This window comes from Rhinichthys klamathensis, unplaced genomic scaffold (assembly GCF_029890125.1).
Source record: "Rhinichthys klamathensis goyatoka isolate OS25496 unplaced genomic scaffold, OSU_Roscu_1.1 h1tg000306l_1, whole genome shotgun sequence".
Lineage (NCBI taxonomy): Eukaryota > Metazoa > Chordata > Actinopteri > Cypriniformes > Leuciscidae > Rhinichthys > Rhinichthys klamathensis.
The window spans coordinates 744,065-766,681 of NW_026606825.1; the positions used below are offsets into that span (position 1 = coordinate 744,065).

Genomic DNA, 22,617 nt, shown 5'->3' on the forward strand with positions numbered 1-22,617 from the left:
TCCCAAAACGTACTAACCACACATAATATTTTTTTTCTATAAAATGCAAACATGTACATCCATTTTGCTCACATATTATTGTAGCAGAGTTTGTGCTGAATACAGCATAATTATATGTTGGTCAATGGTATGTTGTAAGTAACTGAAATAAGCACAAATGTTAGGGCATGTCAAAACATCTCAAGGGCCCCAAAAACACCTCAGACCCCAGAGGGTTAAAACAGAAACAACACAATAATAAGAACAATAAACAGTAAAAAAAAGTACAGCTGTAAGCGGTACAATATACCTCTCTGAAGGTGTAGGAAAGTGCTATAAACCCCCCCCCCCCCCCCCCCCCCCCCCCCCAAAACTTACAAGGAGGCGATCGCAACACTACCGATTGACAAGACACTTGATCTTAGCCAAAAGGCCGAGAAGCGATGACACAATGACGCAGAGGCGGGGGAGCCGGCAAAGGCCACGCCCACCTGGGCCGCGGCGAGAGGGTCTAAGGTCGCCAACAAACAAGCTCAGCTCAGATTGGTTGTCACACCGAAAATGGATCACAACAGAGTGCACAACACGACACTCTGGAGTGCAACCTGGGATTTTGGATCATCAACATTCTGCCCTAAAAGTGAGCGGGCAGACCAAAGCGTACGTCGTAGAGACTTGAAACTCTGACGGATGGTAGTACCCGCCCGGTCTACAACATCACCAAGGCTCACCCCGATCGGCCCCAGGGTGGCGCTGCAGCGATCAAAAGTACGAAATGGCTCGTAACTCCTCGACCGTCCGTCGCAGACCCAAGTGTCTTACATCACCGGAATCCTTGGCTCGGGCCGAACAAGACACACACAGATTGGATGGTCGCGCTGGCGAGATTTTCGAGTATTTTGGATTTTCTGAAAAACCTACTTTTGCACACTAGTCCTAGGTTTTTTGCCCGATCTGACCCAAACCGGTGCAGAAAGATTCTCTGGAGTCTGACTGCCAACAGTGATCGTGAAAAAAGTCGGAATTTCCATTCACGTTGGCGACCAGACGCCAAAACGTTGGGAGTGGGCGAGGCAGGCTTTACTTAAATGGCTATAACTCTCCAACGGAATGAGACAATAACACCCAACTCGGTACACCTGTGTACGGGCTCAGCCTGTGGTCACGTGAAAAGGGATGCGGCGACTGGCCACTTGGTGGCGCTGTAAACAGAAAAAACAACAACATGAATACGGCCATAGACGGCTGTATATCACGTGATGTTTCACACATGCATAAGGTATTCATACCACAAGATAGACCTCCTCATTACGAACAACTTTGCCTCCAGGACAACTGCTGTGAATCAAATTGTTTGTTAAATATTGGAGATTATTTGAAGAATAATAAAAATAAAAAAAATAAAAAAAAACCTTCTTTCACAGAGGTTGTTTTATATCTCCCGATCAACCACTGCAGTTAAAATTATCTGGACTTCCTAGGTCATCAACTATCAGAAGAAGAAGAAGAAAAACATAAGTGGAACTTTAACAATCTGCTCTTTTAACCAGTGTGTCCAGGGGAGAGCGCGTACGCAGTCCCCCACTACCATAAATTATGCAGTCGAGATTCCCACATTTGGGGAATTCCCAGGGGTCGTCTCTACGGTAGTGCATTGAGCGTAGACTCACCGTAGACACTGCCACGTCTACTTATTACACTTATTACTACCTCACATTTAAAACTGGATGTCCGCATGTTATGTTGCAAGTTCAGTGATCCGCGTTTTAAATCCAAGTGCTCCACCGGATCGTCAGCAGGCTGTAATAATGGCAACGAAGGAGGCCCGTGCGTATAGAGAGAGAAGGCTGACCTTCCCTCTGCCACCTGCACAGCTGCTAGAGGAGTCCACTGCCTTGGCCCAAGCGAAAAAGCTCCTTCGTGCAATAGGGATCGCAGCAGCACCATCACGGCAGCAGTGCCTGGGGAAGCTGGTGGTGCCATTTGGCCAGTACCTTAATGCTCCGTTCCACTGGCTTGTGGAAAATGATGTGGGCTACATGAAGTAGTAAGCATTGTTTTTATGTTTAATGATGTTACATTGTTTTCAGTGTGCAGCTTTTACCAGCTGGTATAAATAATATGTGTAATTGCAGTGTGGTTGACAAGCACCGAGAAAAACTTGTTAAGAAACCTAAGAAGATTAACCATCACTGGATAAAGGACTTTCTGGCAGAGTACGCTGAAAGCTTCCCTCAAATATCCATCGTCATGGAGGCCAACATTGACTGCTGTATATATGGGCAGAAAGGGTTTGAAAATCATACCTTTAAGGAGATGTGGGAGCTCTACAGCCAGCATTCTGCCCAGAAGGACAGGCCACACGACTTCAGCAGCAGTCAGAGGGATCTGATTAAGAAGGCGCACAGCTCTGTCTGCCGGTGGCTCAATACACCTGCAGTGTTTCCCCTACAATGTATTTAGCAGTGGCGCAGCGCCACCACTGGATTTTCAGCACCGCTGCAAAATCTTCACATGATCAGTAATAGCATTCACGACATTCACTTACACACCTAAAAACCCTGAGACACGGCGACCGCCGGCGCTGCTAATACGGTGGCTCTGAATCCACTTGTTGACAAGAAAGGAGGAAAGAGCCACATATGGAAATATTTTCGATTAGGCTAATGTCACGTTGCCAAAAGGAGCCGTTAACATAGCGCGTTTTTCTGCGCGTGCAAATTCGTTATTTCAAATGTAGGCGTGCGGGATATGCGCTCGTTTTTCCAGGCCGCCTCTGTTCATGGTTGCATAACACGGGAGAGCAAGCGCTTTTGAAAAGGAGAAAGCGGCGCTCTCCATGAGGACGAGGAACTATCAGCAAAGAATTAATTGATTTCTAGCCCTTGCATTAGCTTTACTACTAGATATATTTATAGAGATGAGAAATAAAAAGCCGCCCTGTACAGCTATGATCAGCTGTTCGGCCGAGCTTTCGATGTTGTTACGGAAAGGCCGAAGCTGATCGGTTGGTTTTTGTCACGCCACGCGCGTCTAGAATTGAAATAACCTATTTGCGCGCAAAAAACGTGATATGTGAACGGCCCCTAAAGTGGACTCTGGTGCGGTTGTATCAGGGTAGTTTTACGAGTAGGAGTAGCCTGCATGTGCACAGAATCGGACTGACACCCGACTACTGTTTATGCTGTTTATAGTCCATCAGAAAAGCAGTTCTAGGCTTATTCTTGGCTGGATACCTCTTAGCAGGTTTAAAAAGCCTTTAAAAATTAAATATGAACACAGTTTTGGATTAAATAAAAGTACAGTCAAGTCAAATAAAACACGTTTTATCTCCTGTATTGTTGTATCTAACATCAACACATTGAGTGAACAATATATTTTTACAACATGAAATGTTTGTGAATGTTATTTAATACAAACACTTGATTGTTCATGTTTGTTCACTTCATTCATTTTGCATTAAATAATGTTAACATAAAACTTTTGATTTTAAAAATGTTAGAAAAATTAAGTGCTCACAGATTGGGTGTGGTCCTTGCAATTAAGATCAAATTTTCAATAAATTCTAAATAATCTTTTTCTGGGTTGTGCCATTTCATTTTTCCCTATCAATATCTACCTTATAGCTGAAAATTAACACAAAACAAAAACGTGAAAAATCCTGTCTAAAATTATAAAATGAAGATTTCTGTTTGTGACCAGTTCAAGGTACGTGCTGCAATAATCATGCCTTAAATCTGTTGATGGTATGTCATATTTGTATGTCTCAAAATGTCCATTTCTATCCACAAAAGTCATGGTTTAAGGGGTTATTTAAAAAAAAAAAAATTCTTCCGGAGGTACATGCCCCCGGACCCCCACGCGCGACTTGGTAACATCCTCCGGCACATGACAGCACCGCTGCTGGAAAAATTTCTAGGGGAAACACTGACCTGTAACACACATCACCAGTGTTCAGATGAAAAGGTTTAGGATGTACATTTATGACAAGGATGACAGAGTAAGTGGCCTGCAATGCAAACATTTAAAACATTTTTTTTAGAAATATTTATACATATCAGGAAACAAAAGGAAAAAAAAAGTAGATGTGACTTTTTTCTTTATGCAAGACATGTTTGATTTAAAAGTCTGTTCAATGCATTTGTTACACAGTCAAAATCTCCCAGCAATGATCCTTCATGGCTGGACGACAGCCATATATTAGAGGTGATCTGATCTGAGTCTACATCACTATCGTTCACGTCCACATCTGCTGCTGCGTCCACAGCCATATCTGCTGCTGTGTCCACAGCCACGTCCACATCAGAGACGGCCATTGCCATGCCGCCTGCTATGTCCACGTGCACTGTCCTTTCTGCTGCCACGGATACTGCCACATCACAGACCGTCATTCCCACGGGCATATTTCATAAGTCTGCTTCCAAGCTCAAGCACAAAGCGTCACAGTCCACAGCCATGAGTCAGAAGTCTTCTTCGACTTCTGAACCATGTCTGAGTGACTCCCCTGTGAGTAATTCATTTCATGTAAAAAATTATCCAACATTAATTTTTATCATTGTAGTGATTTACTGTGTTGATGTATATTGCAGGTTGAGCTTGAGGGATGGGTACGCCTATGGGAAAATGCTAATTGCATTTCTCCAGCGGACCTCTCATGGGTGAAGGACGACACAGAAAGAGGGCTCTTCACCCACGTCCAGGTGTACAAGCAGAGTACCGGCGTGATGAAGTCAGACCAGATGTGGTTCTACCCTCCTGAACCTCCAGGGTACGTTAGTGGCGCTGTGCCATCTCCAAACCTATTCTTTCGGAGTCGCATCTTGGTCTGGCGGCATGTTGGGGTATGGAGATACTCGCTGAAGTGCCCCCGTGGTGAAGAATGCGTGGGTAGAGGAAAGGACGTTCACCTCTACAAGTCTGGCTACCACACCAAGGTTCGACATATCTGTAATTGGATCGGTTGTTGTTGTTATTACTAAAGTTTCAGTTCAACGGTAGATTTTTACAACATTGATTTTCATGTAAACACATTCAAGGTTCAAATAACAATGCTCTACTGCTATTGCAGGTTCGTCACATCTGCGACGTGTCCAATTGGTACACCATGTTGACGGAGGTCCTTTGCTGTGGACCATGCACTAAAGCAGGCAGGAAAGGTGAAGGTGGAAAGGTGGGTCGTTGGTTAGCATGGGATAATGCTATCGTCTGCCAACTCAGCGAGGCTCACCAAGCCATGTTCCCAGTCATTCTCACATTTGGGTAAGAATACTGAAAAATAGCTGGTGTCCGCTTGTAACAGCAATTACCTCTTGGTTGATTGACACGCTGATTATCAAACTTTATAGACGTGGTGTGGACAAGAACGTTGTGCGGCTTTTGAGGGACCGGACCGAGGGTAACACCATGACCAAAGTGTGGCGGCAGATTCAAGAGAACCACGTGGAAGACTATCTCCACAGGAAGGATCTGTATACCACCCTCCTGATGACTCTGGTGAAGCCTGGGGGGATCGTGTCAGCCTTGGGGCACACGTTTGAGGCTCCACCTCCTCAAAGAGAGCTTCCCTCTGCTCGTCTGCTCCGTCATGCCTTCCTGCTGGCAGAGGCCAACAATGTACAGGATTATAGGACCCAGATTCTCTCCACGTTTGACACCGTGCTTAAAATGGACTCCACTAAAAAGATACATAAAGTAATACACTGTGTATACAACGTATTTTAGAACATCATAATTTACATCATTCATCATTTACTCCACTAGGCAAACCTGTATGACCACCTTCTTTCTTCTGTAAACACACAAAAGGTGACATTTAGAATCAGAATCGAAAGAGCTTTATTGCCAAGAGTGTTTGCACACACACAAGGAATTTGTCTTGGTGTTAGGAGCTTCCAGTACAGAAGTACAAACATAATGCAGACAACATGTAATAAAGAACACTAATAATGAAGAGAATAGATTTAGCCGCTTGTATAACAAACTAAAAAAAGAGAAGTTAAACCTTTTTGAATAGGCATACACTTACATAAAATACAGAACGTCAAATTTCAATCTGGAACGGTGTTCCATGTGTCTCGCAGGTGGTTAAGAAGCTGAGTGGAGAGGGCAAAGGCTCAGCAGAGTGGCTTCCCGCGCGCCTACATTTGAAATAACGAAGTATAGGCAATGAGCAATCTCAGATTGTCTCATTTGTTCTAACCTGCGAAGAATCCACGGAGTGTCTGAGACCCATGTGCCAGGGGGTGATGGAGAGATTCGAGCAGGCCAATCAACCTGTACCTCATATCCTGTACATTGACCGTGGGTGCTGTCGCAAGGGCACAAGGCCCAACCGCTGTGGAGACCTTGTTCCAGACGTGGGTGGACAAGGTTATGGTTGTGCGTTTGGATATTTTTCACTGGATACATCGTTTTGATGCAGCCATCCGTACCGAGAGCCACTCCAAATACGCGGTCTTCAAGTCTGCCCTAGTAGGAGCGGTGCTGGCCTACAACTGCGCAGACCTGGAGCTTCTCATCAAGGCGGTCCAAGCAAAGGACCCGGCTTATGACACGGTGACCGATGAAGACGTGGTGCGGGAACAGCTGAAGCACCATGTTCGTAGAGTCACGCTTGGGGTTCAGGAGACTTTACGTCTTGTCCAGACAGCCATTGATGAGCTGAAAGGTCCGGCGGGGCTGGATGAAAGTGGAATCCCCCTCTTCAAGTCAGCAGGTAAGTAATCTGATGCAAACAACTAAAACATTGTTACAAGCATTTTCCACATTGAAAACACGGCACAGGTAAACTATATGATCTATATATTGTAATCCACTGTTAGCGTGTATTATAAACACATAGCGTGTATGGGGATGTTATTATGGTTATCATGTACTGTGTTGACACCGTATAATGCTTAAATATTTGCTCTTATTTCTTTACTGAAGCAATAGATAGTGTGAGGGAAGGCCAGCAGCGACACCTCGAGTGCATACAAGATCCTCCGGAGATGAGTATGTACAGGGTGGCGCGTAGCACCAGCATCAATGGGGTGGATGTTCCCTACTACAAGTGTCTGCGTGGAAGCAACAGTCTGGAGGGATTCCACAAAGTTCTTCCTCACATGATACCAGGCACAAGAAGCGGCACATACGCCACAAATTTTTATATATTCATATTCAATACCTTTACATTATGCTTACCACCTCACAGTCCAGTGGAATGAGTCTTTTTCACACTCACTGTTTATTGCATTAAGTTGTAAACGAATGGATTGAATTTTGCAGTTTTACACGTATGTGAATTCATGAAACGCATGCTGTGATGGCACTTACTCCTGGTCACCAGTATTGTCTGGTAGAACGCATCCTCAGACAGCTCCTTGTTCCTGTAAAAAATTATTCTTCAAGTGAGTTTGGGAACTTGCCCGTTATTAGAGCTTCACCTTTCTGTTTACCACCCTCGGATAGCCATTGCAGCTCGACTAATCAGTACCTGCTGACGGTCTGATCATCAGCTCTGCCTTTCATATCAGCAGTTCTCGGTCCGTTCCTGACGAATTCTATCATACTGACCTGACATACGTGGCCAGACGCGTCTCAAGCCATTATACGGCTGGAACCGCAAATACGGTTGGAACATTTGGTTGTTGGTTGTAGAGCGAGACACTGCTTCACTGCTGCTCTGCCCTACGATCGATTGCCAGACGCGTTCTTTACACTCACTTACAAACGAACATTTTCCCATCTATCGTGCGTCTACATTACACCCGTACCACTAAAAAGACGGATTATACCCAAGACTTGAGTCATAAATTAGTATAAATATTAATAGCATCACTGGTTGCATCATTGTCACTTACTGTCCGTCTGTTAAAATGGCGAATATATCAGATGTATGTTATCTACCTCTTGGTCCAGATGAGAACAAATCTGATTTGCTCGCGGTGCAGTCTGAATTAGAGGCTGTAGAAAAACAGATCCGTGACCTTCTAGAGAGACAAGCTGAGCGGAGAGACCGGCGTTTAGCTCTTGAAACATCACGCGCTGATGCACACGGATCAGTGATTAACGTTAGTAACCCGCCGACGCTGACCACATCTACTCCGTGCGTTTCTCAGCATTGGTCCCGAGCGTCCAGGTCACGATCAGCAATGGTTTCATTCACCCCGGCTCCAACACACCACCACGAAGCCTGGGTGGTTCCGCGGAAGCCGCGTGCCAGGACAAGAATCTTTTCGCCCCTCCCGGTTTTCGAGATCTCCACCCAGAACCGCTTCTCCCTCCTGCGTGAAACGGAACGCGATTCTGTGATCATCGGCGATTCCACGGTCCGACACGTCCACGCTACGTTAGGTAAAAGTAAGGTGCACACTCATTGCTTTCCTGGTGCTCGTGTTCTCGATATCACTGCGCGGGTAACTGAGATCTTGAACGGTGACGAGCGCGTCGGAGCTGTTGTGCTGCACGCGGGAGCTAACGACACTAGGCTGTGACAGACGGAGGTTCTGAAGAAAGACTTCAGGAGCCTTATCGATATGGTACGCAGAACATCGCCTGAAACATCGATTATTGTGTCTGGACCGCTTCCTACGTACCGACAAGGGCATGAAAAGTTCAGTAGATTATTCGCGCTAAATGAATGGTTATTGTCATGGTGCAATAAGGAGAAACTACTCTTTGTAAATAATTGGAATCTGTTTTGGGAGCGACCGAGGTTCTTCCACGCTGATGGCTTACACCCAAGTAGAATCGGGGCAGATCTTCTGTCGGATAACATCTCCAAGATGTTAAATACCGTTTGACTAGTAACCAAAAATCCAAATCACAGTCTCTACTGCACCAATTTAAATGATATTAATACTAGTGTAGAACATTGCATAGAAACTGTGTCTATTCCTCGTTTATTGAGATCAAATAATAAATCTACCGCGGGATCAAGAAAAAATCTAATTGTTATTTAAAACAAAAAATCTCGCTATTAGTGAGCAAAAACAATTTCTAAAGCTAGGTCTTCTAAACATTAGATCGCTCACACCTAAGGCGGTTATTGTAAATAAAATGGTCACAGATAATAATTTCGATGTTCTGTGCCTTACTGAAACCTGGCTTAAACCAAATGATTATTTCGGTCTAAATGAGTCTACTCCGCCAGGATACTGTTATAAGCATGAGCCCCGTCTGATTGGTCGTGGCGGCGGTGTTGCAACAATCTACAGAGATATCCTTAATGTTACTCAGAAAACTCGTCATAGGTTTAATTCGTTTGAAGTACTTGTACTAAATGTTACGCTCTTAGATGTAAGAAAAAAATCCCTATTATCTCTAGTATTGGCTACTGTATATAGAACTCCAGGGCCTTACACCGATTTCCTAAAAGAGTTTGCAGACTTTCTATCAGATCTATTGGTCAACGTTGATAAAGCATTAATTGTTGGAGATTTTAACATACAAGTAGATAATTCAAATGATGCATTAGGGGCTGCGTTCACAGATTTATTAAACTCCTTCGGGGTCAAGCAAAACGTCACTGGACCAACTCATCGTCTTAATCATACACTCGATTTAATTATATCATATGGAACCGATCCAACCGATATAGATATCATTCCACAAAGTGATGATGTCACGGACCATTACATGGTAACTTGCATATTACGCACTTCTGTAATATGTCATGCTGCGCCACGTTATAGACCAGGTAGAACAATTCTTCCATCCACCATAGATCATTTCTCAAATAGCTTATCTGATCTGACTCAGCTGCTGCCTGAACCCAAACAGATGAACTAGACGAATTAACTAGCACTATGAGCTCCATTCTCTCTAGAACATTGGATATTGTTGCACCCATTAGATTAAAAAAGGTCAGAGAAAAAAGTATAGCACCATGGTACAATAATACTACGTATGTTTTAAAGAGAGAAACCCGTAATTTAGAGCGTAAATGGAAAAAAACTAATTTAGAGGTCTTTAGAATCGCGTGGAAAGACAGTATGTCACGTTATAAAAAGGCCCTTAAAACAGCCAGGGCTGAGCACCTCAGCAAACTAATAGAAAACAACTGAAATAATCCAAGGTTTTTATTTAATACCGTGGCTAGACTAACAAATAAACAGACGTCGTCTGAACAAAATACCTCGTTACAGTTTAGTAGTAATGATTTCATGAACTTCTTCACCGAGAAAATTGAAAGCATCAGAATCACAATCGTAAACGCTCAATCTTTGCTCGCAATTATCACCCCGCAAGAACAATTACAATGCTTTACAACCATTGAACAAAAAGAGTTAAATAAACGTATCACTTCATCTAAAACAACAACATGTTTATTAGATCCTATACCAACTAAAATATTGAAAGAAGTGTTACCTATAGTAGAAGAGCCTCTTCTCAATATTATTAACTCATCTTTATCTTTAGGTCATGTTCCAAGAACGTTCAAGCTGGCAGTTATAAAACCTCTTATTAAGAAACCACAATTAGATCCAAATAACCTAGCAAATTACAGAGCCATCTCAAATCTTCCATTCTTGTCAAAAATATTAGAAAAAGTTGTGTCCGCTCAACTCGGCTCTTTCTTGCAAGAAAACGACATCTATGAAAAGTTTCAGTCTGGATTCAGGCCACATCATAGCACTGAAACTGCGCTTGTTAGAATCACAAATGATTTACTTTTAGCTTCGGACCAAGGCTGTATCTCAGTACTAGTTTTACTTGATCTTAGTGCTGCGTTCGATACTATAGATCACACAATACTCTTAGATCGACTACAAAATCACACTGGTGTTCAAGGACAAGCATTAAGCTGGTTCAGGTCATACTTATCTGACCGCTACCATTTCGTCTACTTAAATGGAGAAAAATCGATCATAACTTCGGCAAACTATAGAGTGCCGCAGGGATCTGTGTTAGGCCCTTAATTATTCTCAATATATATGCTGCCACTTGGTAATATTCTAAGGAAACATGGAATTAGTTTCCATTGTTATGCCGATGACACTCAAATATATATTTCATCAAGGCCAGATGAATACGCTAAATTATCCAAATTGACAGATTGTGTTAAAGATATAAAAAATTGGATGACGCGTAATTTTCTTTTATTAAATCCAGACAAGACAGAGGTAATACTTATCGGTTCTAAAAACCGTCCACAAAACCTTTTCACAGCACGACTTTAACATATTAGGATGCCCTGTTACTTTATCCGCTACAGTAAAAGACCTGGGTGTTACATTAGACTGCAACCTGTCTTTTGAAAAGCATATTTCATACAGTGGGTACTCAACCAGAATGCCTATTACCGCCGCGAGTCGTGCCGCGGCAAATCCACCGCGGCAAAAATAAACTAGTCGCATTTCAAAGTTGTTCGCGAAATGACCGCCAGGTGGCGCAAAGGGGCATTTAGCAAAACAGCCGCAATTGCCGCATTTTGAAACGTAAGTGCGGGGCTAATAAGTTGAAACTGCATGTTAAAGTAATAATTGTATTATTAATTAAAGACAGACAATTTGGTTAATGTTATTTAAACATACGATCATACAATTTATAGTATACATAGTAGGCTAGTAGCCTATAGGCCAGACGTTTATTTGTACGAACTATTATATATCTCTGTTTGTAGGCTGTTTATTAAAAAACACAGCACAAGGTCTTGAAAAAAAAAACAAGAATGAGACTGATTGAATATGTAAAAAATAAAATAAAAATAAACAAACGAAACAGAATAGAACAAACTTTTAGAACAAAAAAAATAAATAATAAAAATAATTGAGCCTATAACAGATTCGGTTAAATTTAAGAAAGCAAAACGTAAAAGTTAAGTAAAAGTACATTCTAAACAGAACATAAACTTTAAGAGCAGAACATTTTAGGCTATTAATCAAAAGTTAAAATAGGCCTATCTCGCAGTCAGTGAAAATAAATTAGGTGCAATGTCGCTAAACTATTGAGGAATGAGAGGAGTGAAGAGCGCTTCTCTCGTGTGCGCGCACACTGACTGCTGAACAACCGAACTTCTGGGTAATTCTCAGTGAGAAAAGTCGTGGTCGAGTGGTAGAAATTAGGTTACAATCATTTAGATGACACGGGTTCAAATCCCGAATAAATACGGTATTTATAAAATACAATTTCCGTTTTACACAAATGAACAAATAGGCTATCATCCAACAGATTGACTGAATTTATATCAATCTGTATAATAATTCCAATCGTAATTTCAAAAGAAGTTCTGTTAAAAAAATAGAAAAAAAAACTTCATGGGATTTTATAGGCTAGTGGCTACAGAAAGAGGTTGTGTAACCGTGCGATTTGCTGGTGGGGGATTTCCCCCCTTCACACAGTAATCAAAGCCTAATTCACCAATAGACCATTTCAAATATTTTTTAAATATGCAACACGCACGTTTAAACAACAAACAATACAATCTGAACCGGCGCTTCTGCTCCTGTATTGAGAGATAACATGCAGCGCGTTTCAGTTACACCCTGGTCCTAGTGGCCTTGGCTTAATACATTCACATCTTTTCAAAATGTCACAAAGCGTTTTGAGATGGTTTTGAACGAAATATTGAAGTTTATAATTAAGTGTTTTGGCACAGAGAGTGGCGCTACGCCTTATTCTAAAATCGGGTTTTATTCTGGCGTGTTGGATTAGGCCTAGAGGTCGACAAACGCGGCGGCGCTTACACTTGAATTTATTTTTTCTCATAACAGCTAAAAGAACTTAAAAGGCTAGCCTACTCCGTAATTTTCGGTCATACAGATAAAATATCATCTTTTAACACTGTAAAAGGTCTACAATAGGCTAACGATAAAACGTTCTCTCGCTAATGTGACCGAACACACTGGACAAACAAACGTTTGGGCATTGCAGTGAGTAAATTCATGGCCGAGTGGTAGAACTTACGGTTCGATCATTAAGATGACACGGGTTCAAATCTCGAACAAACTTGGACTTTTGTAAATTTTATATTAGCCTATTAATGCATTTTATATCCTATTATTAATGCAGAGAAATTTGTCTAGTTCTAAAACTCTTATATTTATAAAATAAAATTCCATGCATTTCCATTTTACACTGGAACAAATAGTATCCACCAGAATGACTTTACATCTGTATAATAATACCAGTCGTCATTTCAAAAGCAGTTCTGTAAAAAAAAAAAAAAACATATATATATATATATAGCCTACTATAGGCCCTATATATATATTTTGGATTCCCTACATGGAGTTTTAAAACATGGTTTTAAGCAAGGTTTGCCAGGGGGGACGGGGATTTCCTTCTGGTCTAAACATGCTTCTGCTGAATTATTTTAATCCCCACACCGCCTCCCTCCTCAGTAATCAATGCTATAGGCTACTTCACCAATAGACCATAACAAATATATCAAATAAAGATATGCAACAGGCACGTTTAAACGACAAACAATAAAATCAAAACCAGCGTTTCAGTTACAGTCCGTTCGTGGTTCCAGTGGCCTTATGCACCACGTCTTTTCAAAATGTCACAAAGCGTTTTGAGATTATTTTGAATGAAATATTGAAGTTTATAAGTAAGTGTTTTGGCACACCCACACCAAGTGTCGCTATAAATTGTTCTAAAATCGGGTTTCTGACGTGTTGAATTAGTGTTCGACAAACGCGTCGGCGCTTTCACTTTTCACTTGGATTTATTTTTCTCATAACAGCTAAAATAAGTCAATAGGCTACTCCGTATTTTTGCCTACTAAATCGTTCAAAACTGTAAAGTTGTATTCATATTAGGCTAACAACAAAAATGTAGTTGTCGTCTCGTCTCTGTCTCCGGGAATTGCGCGTCACAAAAATGAACCGAAAGCCATGCCTCAGCTCAGTCACGATAAGAAATCGCTATAGGCTATGTCTAAAGCATTTAAATGTCTAAATATTTAATAAATGTTTTCTGATTATGTACTCCATCTGAAACTGAGAGGTACAGACTAGAGCATCTACTTAAACATGTTTAGCTATGATGTGAGCCCTTCCCAATGAGGAAAGGACAAGACGGGGAAAATCTCGCTCTAATTAAATGTAGGCTAAATCGCCCTGAATTAAAATGTAAAAACAGATCAAATAATTTCTTTGTCGAAATGTTGCGATATTGTTTCATGTAGGTTCATAATTATTCTATAAATGTTATTTAGTTTAACAGCAGGACCACGAAGCACTGTGGTTCGAGATTTATTTGAATAAAAAAGAAAAAGAAAAACGTATTGAAATTGAACGAATTATTGAAATGATATATTTAGTAATAAAGTTTCATGACAGAAATATCACTACATGTAGCTTACATTATTTAATTCCTTCATTATCAACACTTTATAGAGCGGTTTAAGTGTGAATTGCGACTTCTCTAAGTCAGTCTCAGAGCCTGTGGGGGGTTTGGAGGGACAGTGGTCGCAGTTATCGTGCGTGCAGGACAAAAGGTGTTAACGTTCCTCTTTCATATGGAGATGTCGGATAGTCTGATGAGCAGGCAAAGGCTAAACTCTTTTAAGGATAAATCTCTCGATGTGTCCAAGGCCCTATATCTTATTAAATTATAAATAGGCCTATTGTAGTTTATTTTTTTTGTATTTAAAGTTTTTTCACACAAAATTTATATTAAAGTGTTCAATCCAGTTGTTTCTTCTGGTTTTGTAGAGTTTTAGAATGTTTGAGCAGTGTGTAGGCTGGCTATGCATGATTGTCAACAATCTGGCATTATCTAAACATGAACTGTCGACAAAACGCGTTCATGCCACAGCAGATACAGAGCTCATAATTCGCGATCAACCTCGTTTTATTGTAAGGTGAATTCAACAAGGCATGCTGTGTCTTTGAAGTAACAAAGGCTAAATAATTTGTTACAGTTTTTTTTTTTTTTTTTTGGAGGGAGGGAGACAAAATTAACTTGCCAAAAAGAGATCCAGTGCGAGAGGCAAAGAAAAACGCATGTTCTTAATGTAGCCTATGTCGTTTAGGACTATTATCGTTTAGTACTGTTTTAATTGTTTAATTTAGCTGCAATTTCTTTGGCAATACAGATTTAAAATGTTGCAAGAATAAGATTCTGTGTTTCTTATTTTGGATCGCAAAGGAAATAAACTCTGAAATCAATGCAACCCTGTTTAAATGAATAAACTGTCCCGACACTTTATTTAAACCTTGAAATGTGCGATGGGGTTTCAAACTTAATTAATTTTAGTGTTTTACATTTTCATTTGTTTTTATATTGAAAGCAATAGGCTATTTAGTTAGTCTGTCATTTTGTGCCAATTACAAAATCAGTCTTTTCTGATTTGTTCAATGTATGGATCTGTTTTGAAAAATTTCTTCCGTTGCTATGGCCGGGTATCAGTGTCATCTCAATTTCATGAATGATTCACAAAACAATAATTTGGCAGATTAAAGACGAGCTTCATTATTTTCATTTTCTGACGCGATCAGCTAATCTTCCCTCATCAGCTTTGTCGTGCAGCGGCTCTACTGGAATGTAGCAAATTCATGTTGTAATGTGCCATTAATAATATTAAACAAAACGGTTGACTTTAAATAAATAAACAGTTTATGAACTCGCTAATAAACAATTACCTATTTAAGCATCAAGAACGGTAACACATAAACGAAGTCGGCCATCTAGGCTATAGTGAGATTCGATCTCGGATCGCTTGAAGCTCCGTGAGGTTTATGTTGTTGCGTTAACCACTGAGCTACCGTCTGAACGGTAATAAACTTCGTCTTATGCTAAACCCTCATTTGGTGTAGCCTAATATGTTTCTGTTTCAATGTTTTATGTTGAAATGTTTTCACTATTTATTCAATTTAATTTCAGTATTGTGATTATGAATTCGTTTCTACAATGTTTCACTTGAATTAATCTGTTACCAGCTTTTAATCGCTCTGAATGAGCCGCGGCGCGGCGGTAGATTACGCAATAGAGAGAATAAACTGACACTTTTCAAAGTCTGTGAGTGTAGCGCCTCTTAGCGGTAAAAGGCAGCAAATACACACCCGAATTTTACCGCCGCGGGAGCGGCGGCGGTAAAAGTATTATTCTGGTTGAGTAACCACTGTATGTTACATATGCAGAAAAGTTAGTTCATGCATTCATGACCTCGAGACTAGATTACTGTAATGCTTATTTATTATTATTTATTAGCTGGTTGTCCTGCATCTTCAATAAACAAGCTACAGTTAGTGCAAAATGCAGCCGCTAGAGTTCTTACTAGATCAAGAAAATATGATCATATAACACTGATTCTATCATCACTTCATTGGTTACCTATAAAGTTCCGTATTAATCACAAGGTCTTGCTTTTGACTTATAAAGCTCTAAATGGTTTAGCTCCAGTCTATTTAACGGATCTTCTATCACCCTATAATCCATCGCGCTCTTTAAGATCACTAAATTCAAGGCTTCTGGTCATTCCTAGGATATCCAGATCCACCAAAGGAGGGAGAGCATTTTCACATTTAGCTCCGAAGCTCTGGAATAGCCTTCCTGACATTGTTCGTTGCTCAGACTCGTTCTCCCAGTTTAAAACTAGACTAAAGACGCATCTATTTAGTCAGGCATTCATATACATTTTTTATCTTACAGTTACTGTAAATTCGGCCTCTACTTCATAAACGCCAGAGGAGAACTGGCCCCGACTGAGCCTGGTTTCTCCCAAGGTTTTTTTTTTCTCCATTGGGTCATCTGATGGAGTTTTAGGACACCATCGGGTCACTTGATGGAGTTTTTCGGTTCCTTGCCACTGTTGCCTTTGGCTTGCTCAGTTGGGGATATTCAAATTAAATGACCCATCATACCACTGATCAGCTCTACCAAACTTGGATGTCTTTTCCAGTAATAAACAAACATTGTTAAGTTGTTTTGATTGATACTGTGAAGCAGCTTTGATACAATCTGTATTGTGAAAAGCGCTATATAAATATATTTGACTTGACTTGACTTTGGCCACACTGTAAATAGGCTGAGCCTGACGACGAAAGAGAGGAACGAGCTGATCGAAACGTGGCAAGCTGTAGAGGAACATGATAAACTACCGCAGAAGTTTCATCAGATGTACAGAACACACTGGGGTAATACGCTGTACTGTCGTACAAAGAGAGATGATCTTGTCGATGCTGCTGTGATTCAGAAAGTCAAAATGGCCAAACGCTATGCCCCAGCTCAACAAGACATCAGTGTTCAGCACAACAGACTCATGTACACGCTAGTGAAACTACTCTGGTTGGGTTTACCTACAAGTTCCAAAACCCAAAGCCCAGACAAAGCAGTAATCCTGAAGGCTTACGAACGAATTCAGCACTGCATATTGGAGGATCCAGTTCTCAGTAAAGTGGGTATTCCTCTACCAAAAATCAACATCAAGACAGTGCGTGATTTCATCTGTCGTCAGGAGAAGCTGATCAATCTGCAGTCGACAAGAATGCCATCTGCCACCGTGTTAAAGACTACGTCAATCTCTTCAAAAAACGTACCTCCGGCACCGTGTCAACCGTCGGTTCTCCCTAAACCCGACAACGAACAGATAGTGTATGAGCACATTCCCACCAATGCAGGTACCAAAGTGTTTACAGGAAGATCAGACATCGCAACACCAGCTCCAAAGACTCCGTCCCAGGTCTCCGTCTATAAATCTCCCCTAATATCTCGCATACCCCCGCAGAAACCTTCAGTCTTTGCTAACATCTTCGGTCCTCTACCTACAATATTTGGAACTACCTCTACTGCACAATCATTTCCACCACCACCACCACTCTTTTCCACCGCCACCACCACTACTAAGATTCTGGACACATCTACCATCACAACACCGGAGGAAGCATCTTCCAGCCATGATGACACTTCCGCCAGCGCAACACCTGCGGAAGCAGCTTCCAGCCATGGCGATGCTTCCGCCAGTGCAACACCTGCGGAAGCAGCTTCCAGCCATGATGACACATCACAGAGAGCTAACACCCCATACTGGTCCCAAGGTAACAATCCAGCCTGGTCCCGAGCTACGATATACAAAAGAAAATACACAGAAAATCTTACTCCAATCTTACGCGGAGCCAAGGTATCGCGTGTACACAACTTGCCAACCTGTAGACTGTGCAAGCAACCAACTCAGGGGCATCCAAAATACAAAAAGAAGACTTTCTGTCACGTGAAAATGATGTCTACGTCCACAGGATTGGACACAGTAGTGTACAGCAGTTACGAACATTTCACCACAGTCGTTGATGCACTCCAGTGAAAAAAAAGTTTACTACAGTTTATATTGAATATTGTGTATAATTTTTGTTTTTATTTTTATGTTGTTTTTATATAGTTTTATAATCTGTCAAATAATGTGTCATGTAAACAAAGTCAATATTTAGTTTTGTTTACAATTTTAGGTTTGTTTACTTAATGCAAGTAATATGCTGGTGGTTTTAGATTTCATCTACCTCTGATGTTTACATTTTATATTCCATCTACCTCTAATATTCACAGTTTATATTTCATCTCCCTCTAATTCTAATATTTTACTATTTATGTAGCTAGTATTGTTTATTTTGCTATTTATTTTATATTTCATTTAAACTTGTATTTGCTTCAGTTTATTTACTAACTTTAATATTTTTATGTAAACTGATTCAGTGAATAAAGCATTCAACAACAACAATTGCAAAGTGAATGGCTACTTCATTTATAAACAGGGTTCATTTTAAAACACATAAAAAGGATCCTACTGTACATGTGCTACTCACAGGTAGTTCTAATATTTCATCAAAGTAATATTTCTCATGTAACCTACATTTACAAATATAATACACATTTTTCTTAGTTTATTTCATATATTTTAATGCATACCACTAAATTATACATCATACATATATACAACATACATGTATTTAGCTGATATATTATTTATCATTCAAACTTTATCAAATTAATGGCCACTTCAGTACAATCAGTGCATGAACAATGCATATATATTGCTTTTTAACAATATGATATAAAGATAAGGGGGATGGGCGAAGGGGGAAAGGGGGGTGCTTCTGAAACCTTAACCAAAACATCAATAGAACATCCAATCACGTTGCAGATCAATTGCACTTCCATGTAGCACATCCCCATTCGCAGGGGTCAGCACAACCGGAGTGCAATGGCCGAGCCTCGCCCTGGGTGAACCTTTTTTTTTTCAGCTCAGAAAAGGATTCACTTCAAGTCCTATAGAATACATACAGTATTCATATACACAGAATCCATTCATCATATGCTGTAATCTTTTTTATATTTTAATGAATTTTCTTTTTTTTTCTTTTTCTTTTTTTAATATGGTGTTAAGTTCGATTTCCAACACTATACAATATAATACATACAATACAACATGATACATGGTTATTAAATCCTTCAAAAAACCTTCCCTATTTCGTCTTGTAGGTGGAAAAGGATTGGAGATTTTGCCGAAACTTTCCATTTCTTAAGTGTCTCTATGAAGGAAAAGATTTTCCTGTCTTTTAATACTTTGGGCCCTATTTTAACGATCTGAAACGCAAGTGTCAAAGCGCAAAGCGCAAGTAACTTTATGGGCGGATCCCGGCGCTGTTGCTATTTTCCCGGCGGGATAAATGCCTCTTGCGCCTGGCGCAAATCTAAAAGGGGTTGGTCTGAAGTAGCTTCATTATTCATAGGTGTGGTTTGGGCGTAACGTGAAATAAACCAATCAGAGCGTCATCTCACATTCCCTTTAAGAGCAGGCGCGCTTGTCGGAAACCATCGGAAACCAGATTGAAAATTGTCAAAGTATCCATTCAAGCTTAAGAATTTGTTCACCTGATTGAAGACAACTTTTTCAATGATCTTGCCTATGAAAGGAAGATTTGAGATCGGTCTATAGTTGCTTAAGATGGTCTTATCCAGATTGCTCTTTTTCAGGAGGGGCTTGACAACTGCAGTTTTCAGGGAGTTTGGAAAACTCCCAGAGAGAAGTGAGGCATTTACCACTTCTAGGAGATCTGCTTCTAAGCTGTTTAACACACTTTTGAAAAATATAGGGAGCAGTATAGGAAATGGCAGACCCTTCAAGACTTTTTTGTTTCAAGAGCACAGTGGTGGGAGATGGTGAAGGGAAAGACCAAGAAGGAAAAAGAAAACCAAAGAAAAGAAAAAGATGGTGGGGTTGCAAAAACTTTTACAATGTTATTTTAACCTTTTAAATATAGGCTTTGATTTTAACAAATAAATCAAAGAGATAAAAAAAGAAATGATGATATTATCAAAAATCACAAGCAAAGGAGTCATTCTGAGAAGCAAGGAAAGAGAAGTTGAAGAAGGTGAAAAATGCACAAGGTATTTTTTTAAGAAGATTGTGAGTAAAAGTGGGGCAATGGTAAGGATAAAAAATAAAGGAGGAAAACTGATGACCAATACAAGGGATATTTTTAAATGGAGTGGAAGACTTTTATGATGCATTGTATGAGGAAAAAAAGATAGATGAAGAAACATTAAAGGAAGTGCTAGTCCTGGTGGAAAAACCAGTGAAGGAAAAAGAACTTTTAAGTAGAGATTTTAACATCTTAGAAATTACAAAAGGCCTGAAAAGTTTTAAGAAAGGCAAGTCCCCAGGTGTAGACGGACTTCCCTTAGAATTTTATGAGACATTTTGGGACATTTTAGTTGTAAACCTTCTAGCGGTTTTTAATGACTTTGACAATAGCGACCTTTTACCGGACAGTTTTAGGACAGACATTGTGACACTTTTATATAAAAAAGATGAAAAAGAAGACTTGCGAAATTGGCGCCCTATTACTCTTTTAAACGTTGACTGTAAACTTTTTAGTAAGATTTTAGCAACACGCTTGTCGGGGATTTTAGCAGATCTGATTCACCCGGATCAAACCTGTGCTGTACAAGGAAGAAAGATCACGGACAGCCACGTACTGATTAGAGACACCATCTGTTATGCGAGAGACAGAAATATTCGGTTAGCAGTGTTAAATTTAGATTTTGAAAAAGCATTTGACCGGGTCTCGCACCAGTACTTGTTTAAAGTACTGAATAAAATGGGGTTTCCAGAGAGATTTTTAGCTTGGGTGGGATTGCTATATAGGGATATAAATGGCAGAATCCTGTTAAGCGGGCATCTTACAAAAGCAGTTAATATACGCTGCGGCGTCCGTCAGGGCTCTCCATTATCTCCTCTCCTGTTCGTAATGTGCATAGAACCATTAGCACAGGTTTTGAGAAGAGATCAACGGATCAGAGGACTTTCTATTCCAGGGACAGGGGGACAGACTGCAAAGACTGCACTTTATATGGATGACGTGAACATTTTATGTACGGACATTTTATCGATTCAAAGGTCCTTAGACTTGACTGACTGGTTTGGGAGGGCAAGTGGGGCCAAACTCAATAGAGGGAAAAACACAAGCACAGTTCTACGGACCCTGGACACACATAGACATGAATGGACTGGAGGTAACAATTAAAAGCACTGAGTTAAAAATTTTAGGAGTAATATTTGACAGTGAAGGAAGAGGGAAAGGAAATTGGGTAGAGGTTTTAAGGAAGGTAAAACAAAGATTGGGCCTAAGGAAGTTGACAATAGAAGGAAAGATTTTAATAATAAAAGCTGTCATTTTACCACTAATTTTACTTTTATGTTCTGTTTTTAACCCCCAAGATGGTTCCTGCAGACCCTGGACAGGGCTATATTCTATTTTCTGTGGGGATCCAAATGGGAGAGGCTGAGGAGGGAGGAGATGAAAAAGATGCATACAAAGGGAGGAAAAGGAGTACCCGACATATATTTGTTTCTTGGAGCTCGTTTTACAGCACTGCACATGAAATATGCCACATCAATCACAAATGACAACAAAACAACAGCAATGGTTCAGTTTTGGATGGGTTCTTACCTTAGAAGTTTAAAGTTTTTAGAAAGGGACCACACAAAACCGGTGGCTTTTAACCTACCCACAACATATGGTTTTACCAATACATTTTTAAACAAGTTAAACGTTGATAAAGAAGGAATAGACATTTTAACTAATCACAAGTCGATACTTTCTCTTGTGCAGGAGCGGGAGCAAGTGAGCCCAGTGTGAGGGCTCACCCTGAGAGAAGCCCAAACAACTTGGCGCAGCGTGTCCCACCCAGCTCTTTTAAACAAGCACCGGGACTTGGCGTGGATGGTGGCCCACGAGATCCTCCCGGTCAGGGCCGTGATGCACTCCTGGGGCATGGCAAGGGACTCGAGCTGCCCACGGGCCGGGTGTGGCGCGCCTGAGACCGTAAGGGAACGCGCTCTAGGAGTGCAGTGCTGCGAGGGACCTGTGGGCACTGGTCGGCTCCCAGCAATTCCCGTGCCTACCAGCAGGGGAGGTCCTAACCTACAAAAGGATAATGGGTGGGTTGAGCCCAGAAGGGAAAGCCAGCCATTCCACCGACAAACCTCTGGCTCCCCATAAACTGTATAAAAGATGCTATTTGGACCTCCAGAAACCTGCTGGTGGGGAAGCAGGTGCAGGTGTTTCCTCATACCACCATGGAGCTGGCAAAGAAAAGGATGCAGGATGCAGGAGTACACCGCACGCTGCCATTCGGACGTGGGAGCCGGAGCTTCACGGAAAAATGTCCCCGCAGCCACGAGCCCTGACTGCCCGTAGATGCCCCACA

At 40.9% G+C, this 22,617-nt stretch overlaps 1 protein-coding gene and 1 pseudogene across 1 annotated transcript; one reads left to right on the forward strand and one right to left on the reverse strand.

The window, feature by feature from the left end:
• Positions 1 to 1,535: 1,535 nt before the first annotated feature.
• On the reverse strand, positions 1,536 to 1,672 carry LOC130104265 (U1 spliceosomal RNA; annotated as a pseudogene).
• Positions 1,673 to 4,703: 3,031 nt separating this feature from the next.
• Positions 4,704 to 6,131, forward strand: LOC130104240 (uncharacterized). Its single transcript, XM_056270729.1, has 4 exons — positions 4,704 to 4,913; positions 5,048 to 5,238; positions 5,325 to 5,670; positions 6,069 to 6,131. Exons 1-4 carry the CDS (start codon positions 4,704 to 4,706, stop codon positions 6,129 to 6,131), a joined length of 810 nt encoding a protein of 269 aa, XP_056126704.1.
• Positions 6,132 to 22,617: the final 16,486 nt, after the last annotated feature.

Coding starts and splice junctions, on each gene's coding strand:
- LOC130104240 (XM_056270729.1), top strand. CDS start 4,704: ATGAAGTCAGACCAGATGTGGTTCTACCCTCCTGAACCTCCAGGGTAC. Junction 5,239..5,324: donor CCAGTCATTCTCACATTTGG/GTAAGAATACTG, acceptor CAAACTTTATAG/ACGTGGTGTGGACAAGAACG. Junction 5,671..6,068: donor CCACTAAAAAGATACATAAA/GTAATACACTGT, acceptor CAGGTGGTTAAG/AAGCTGAGTGGAGAGGGCAA.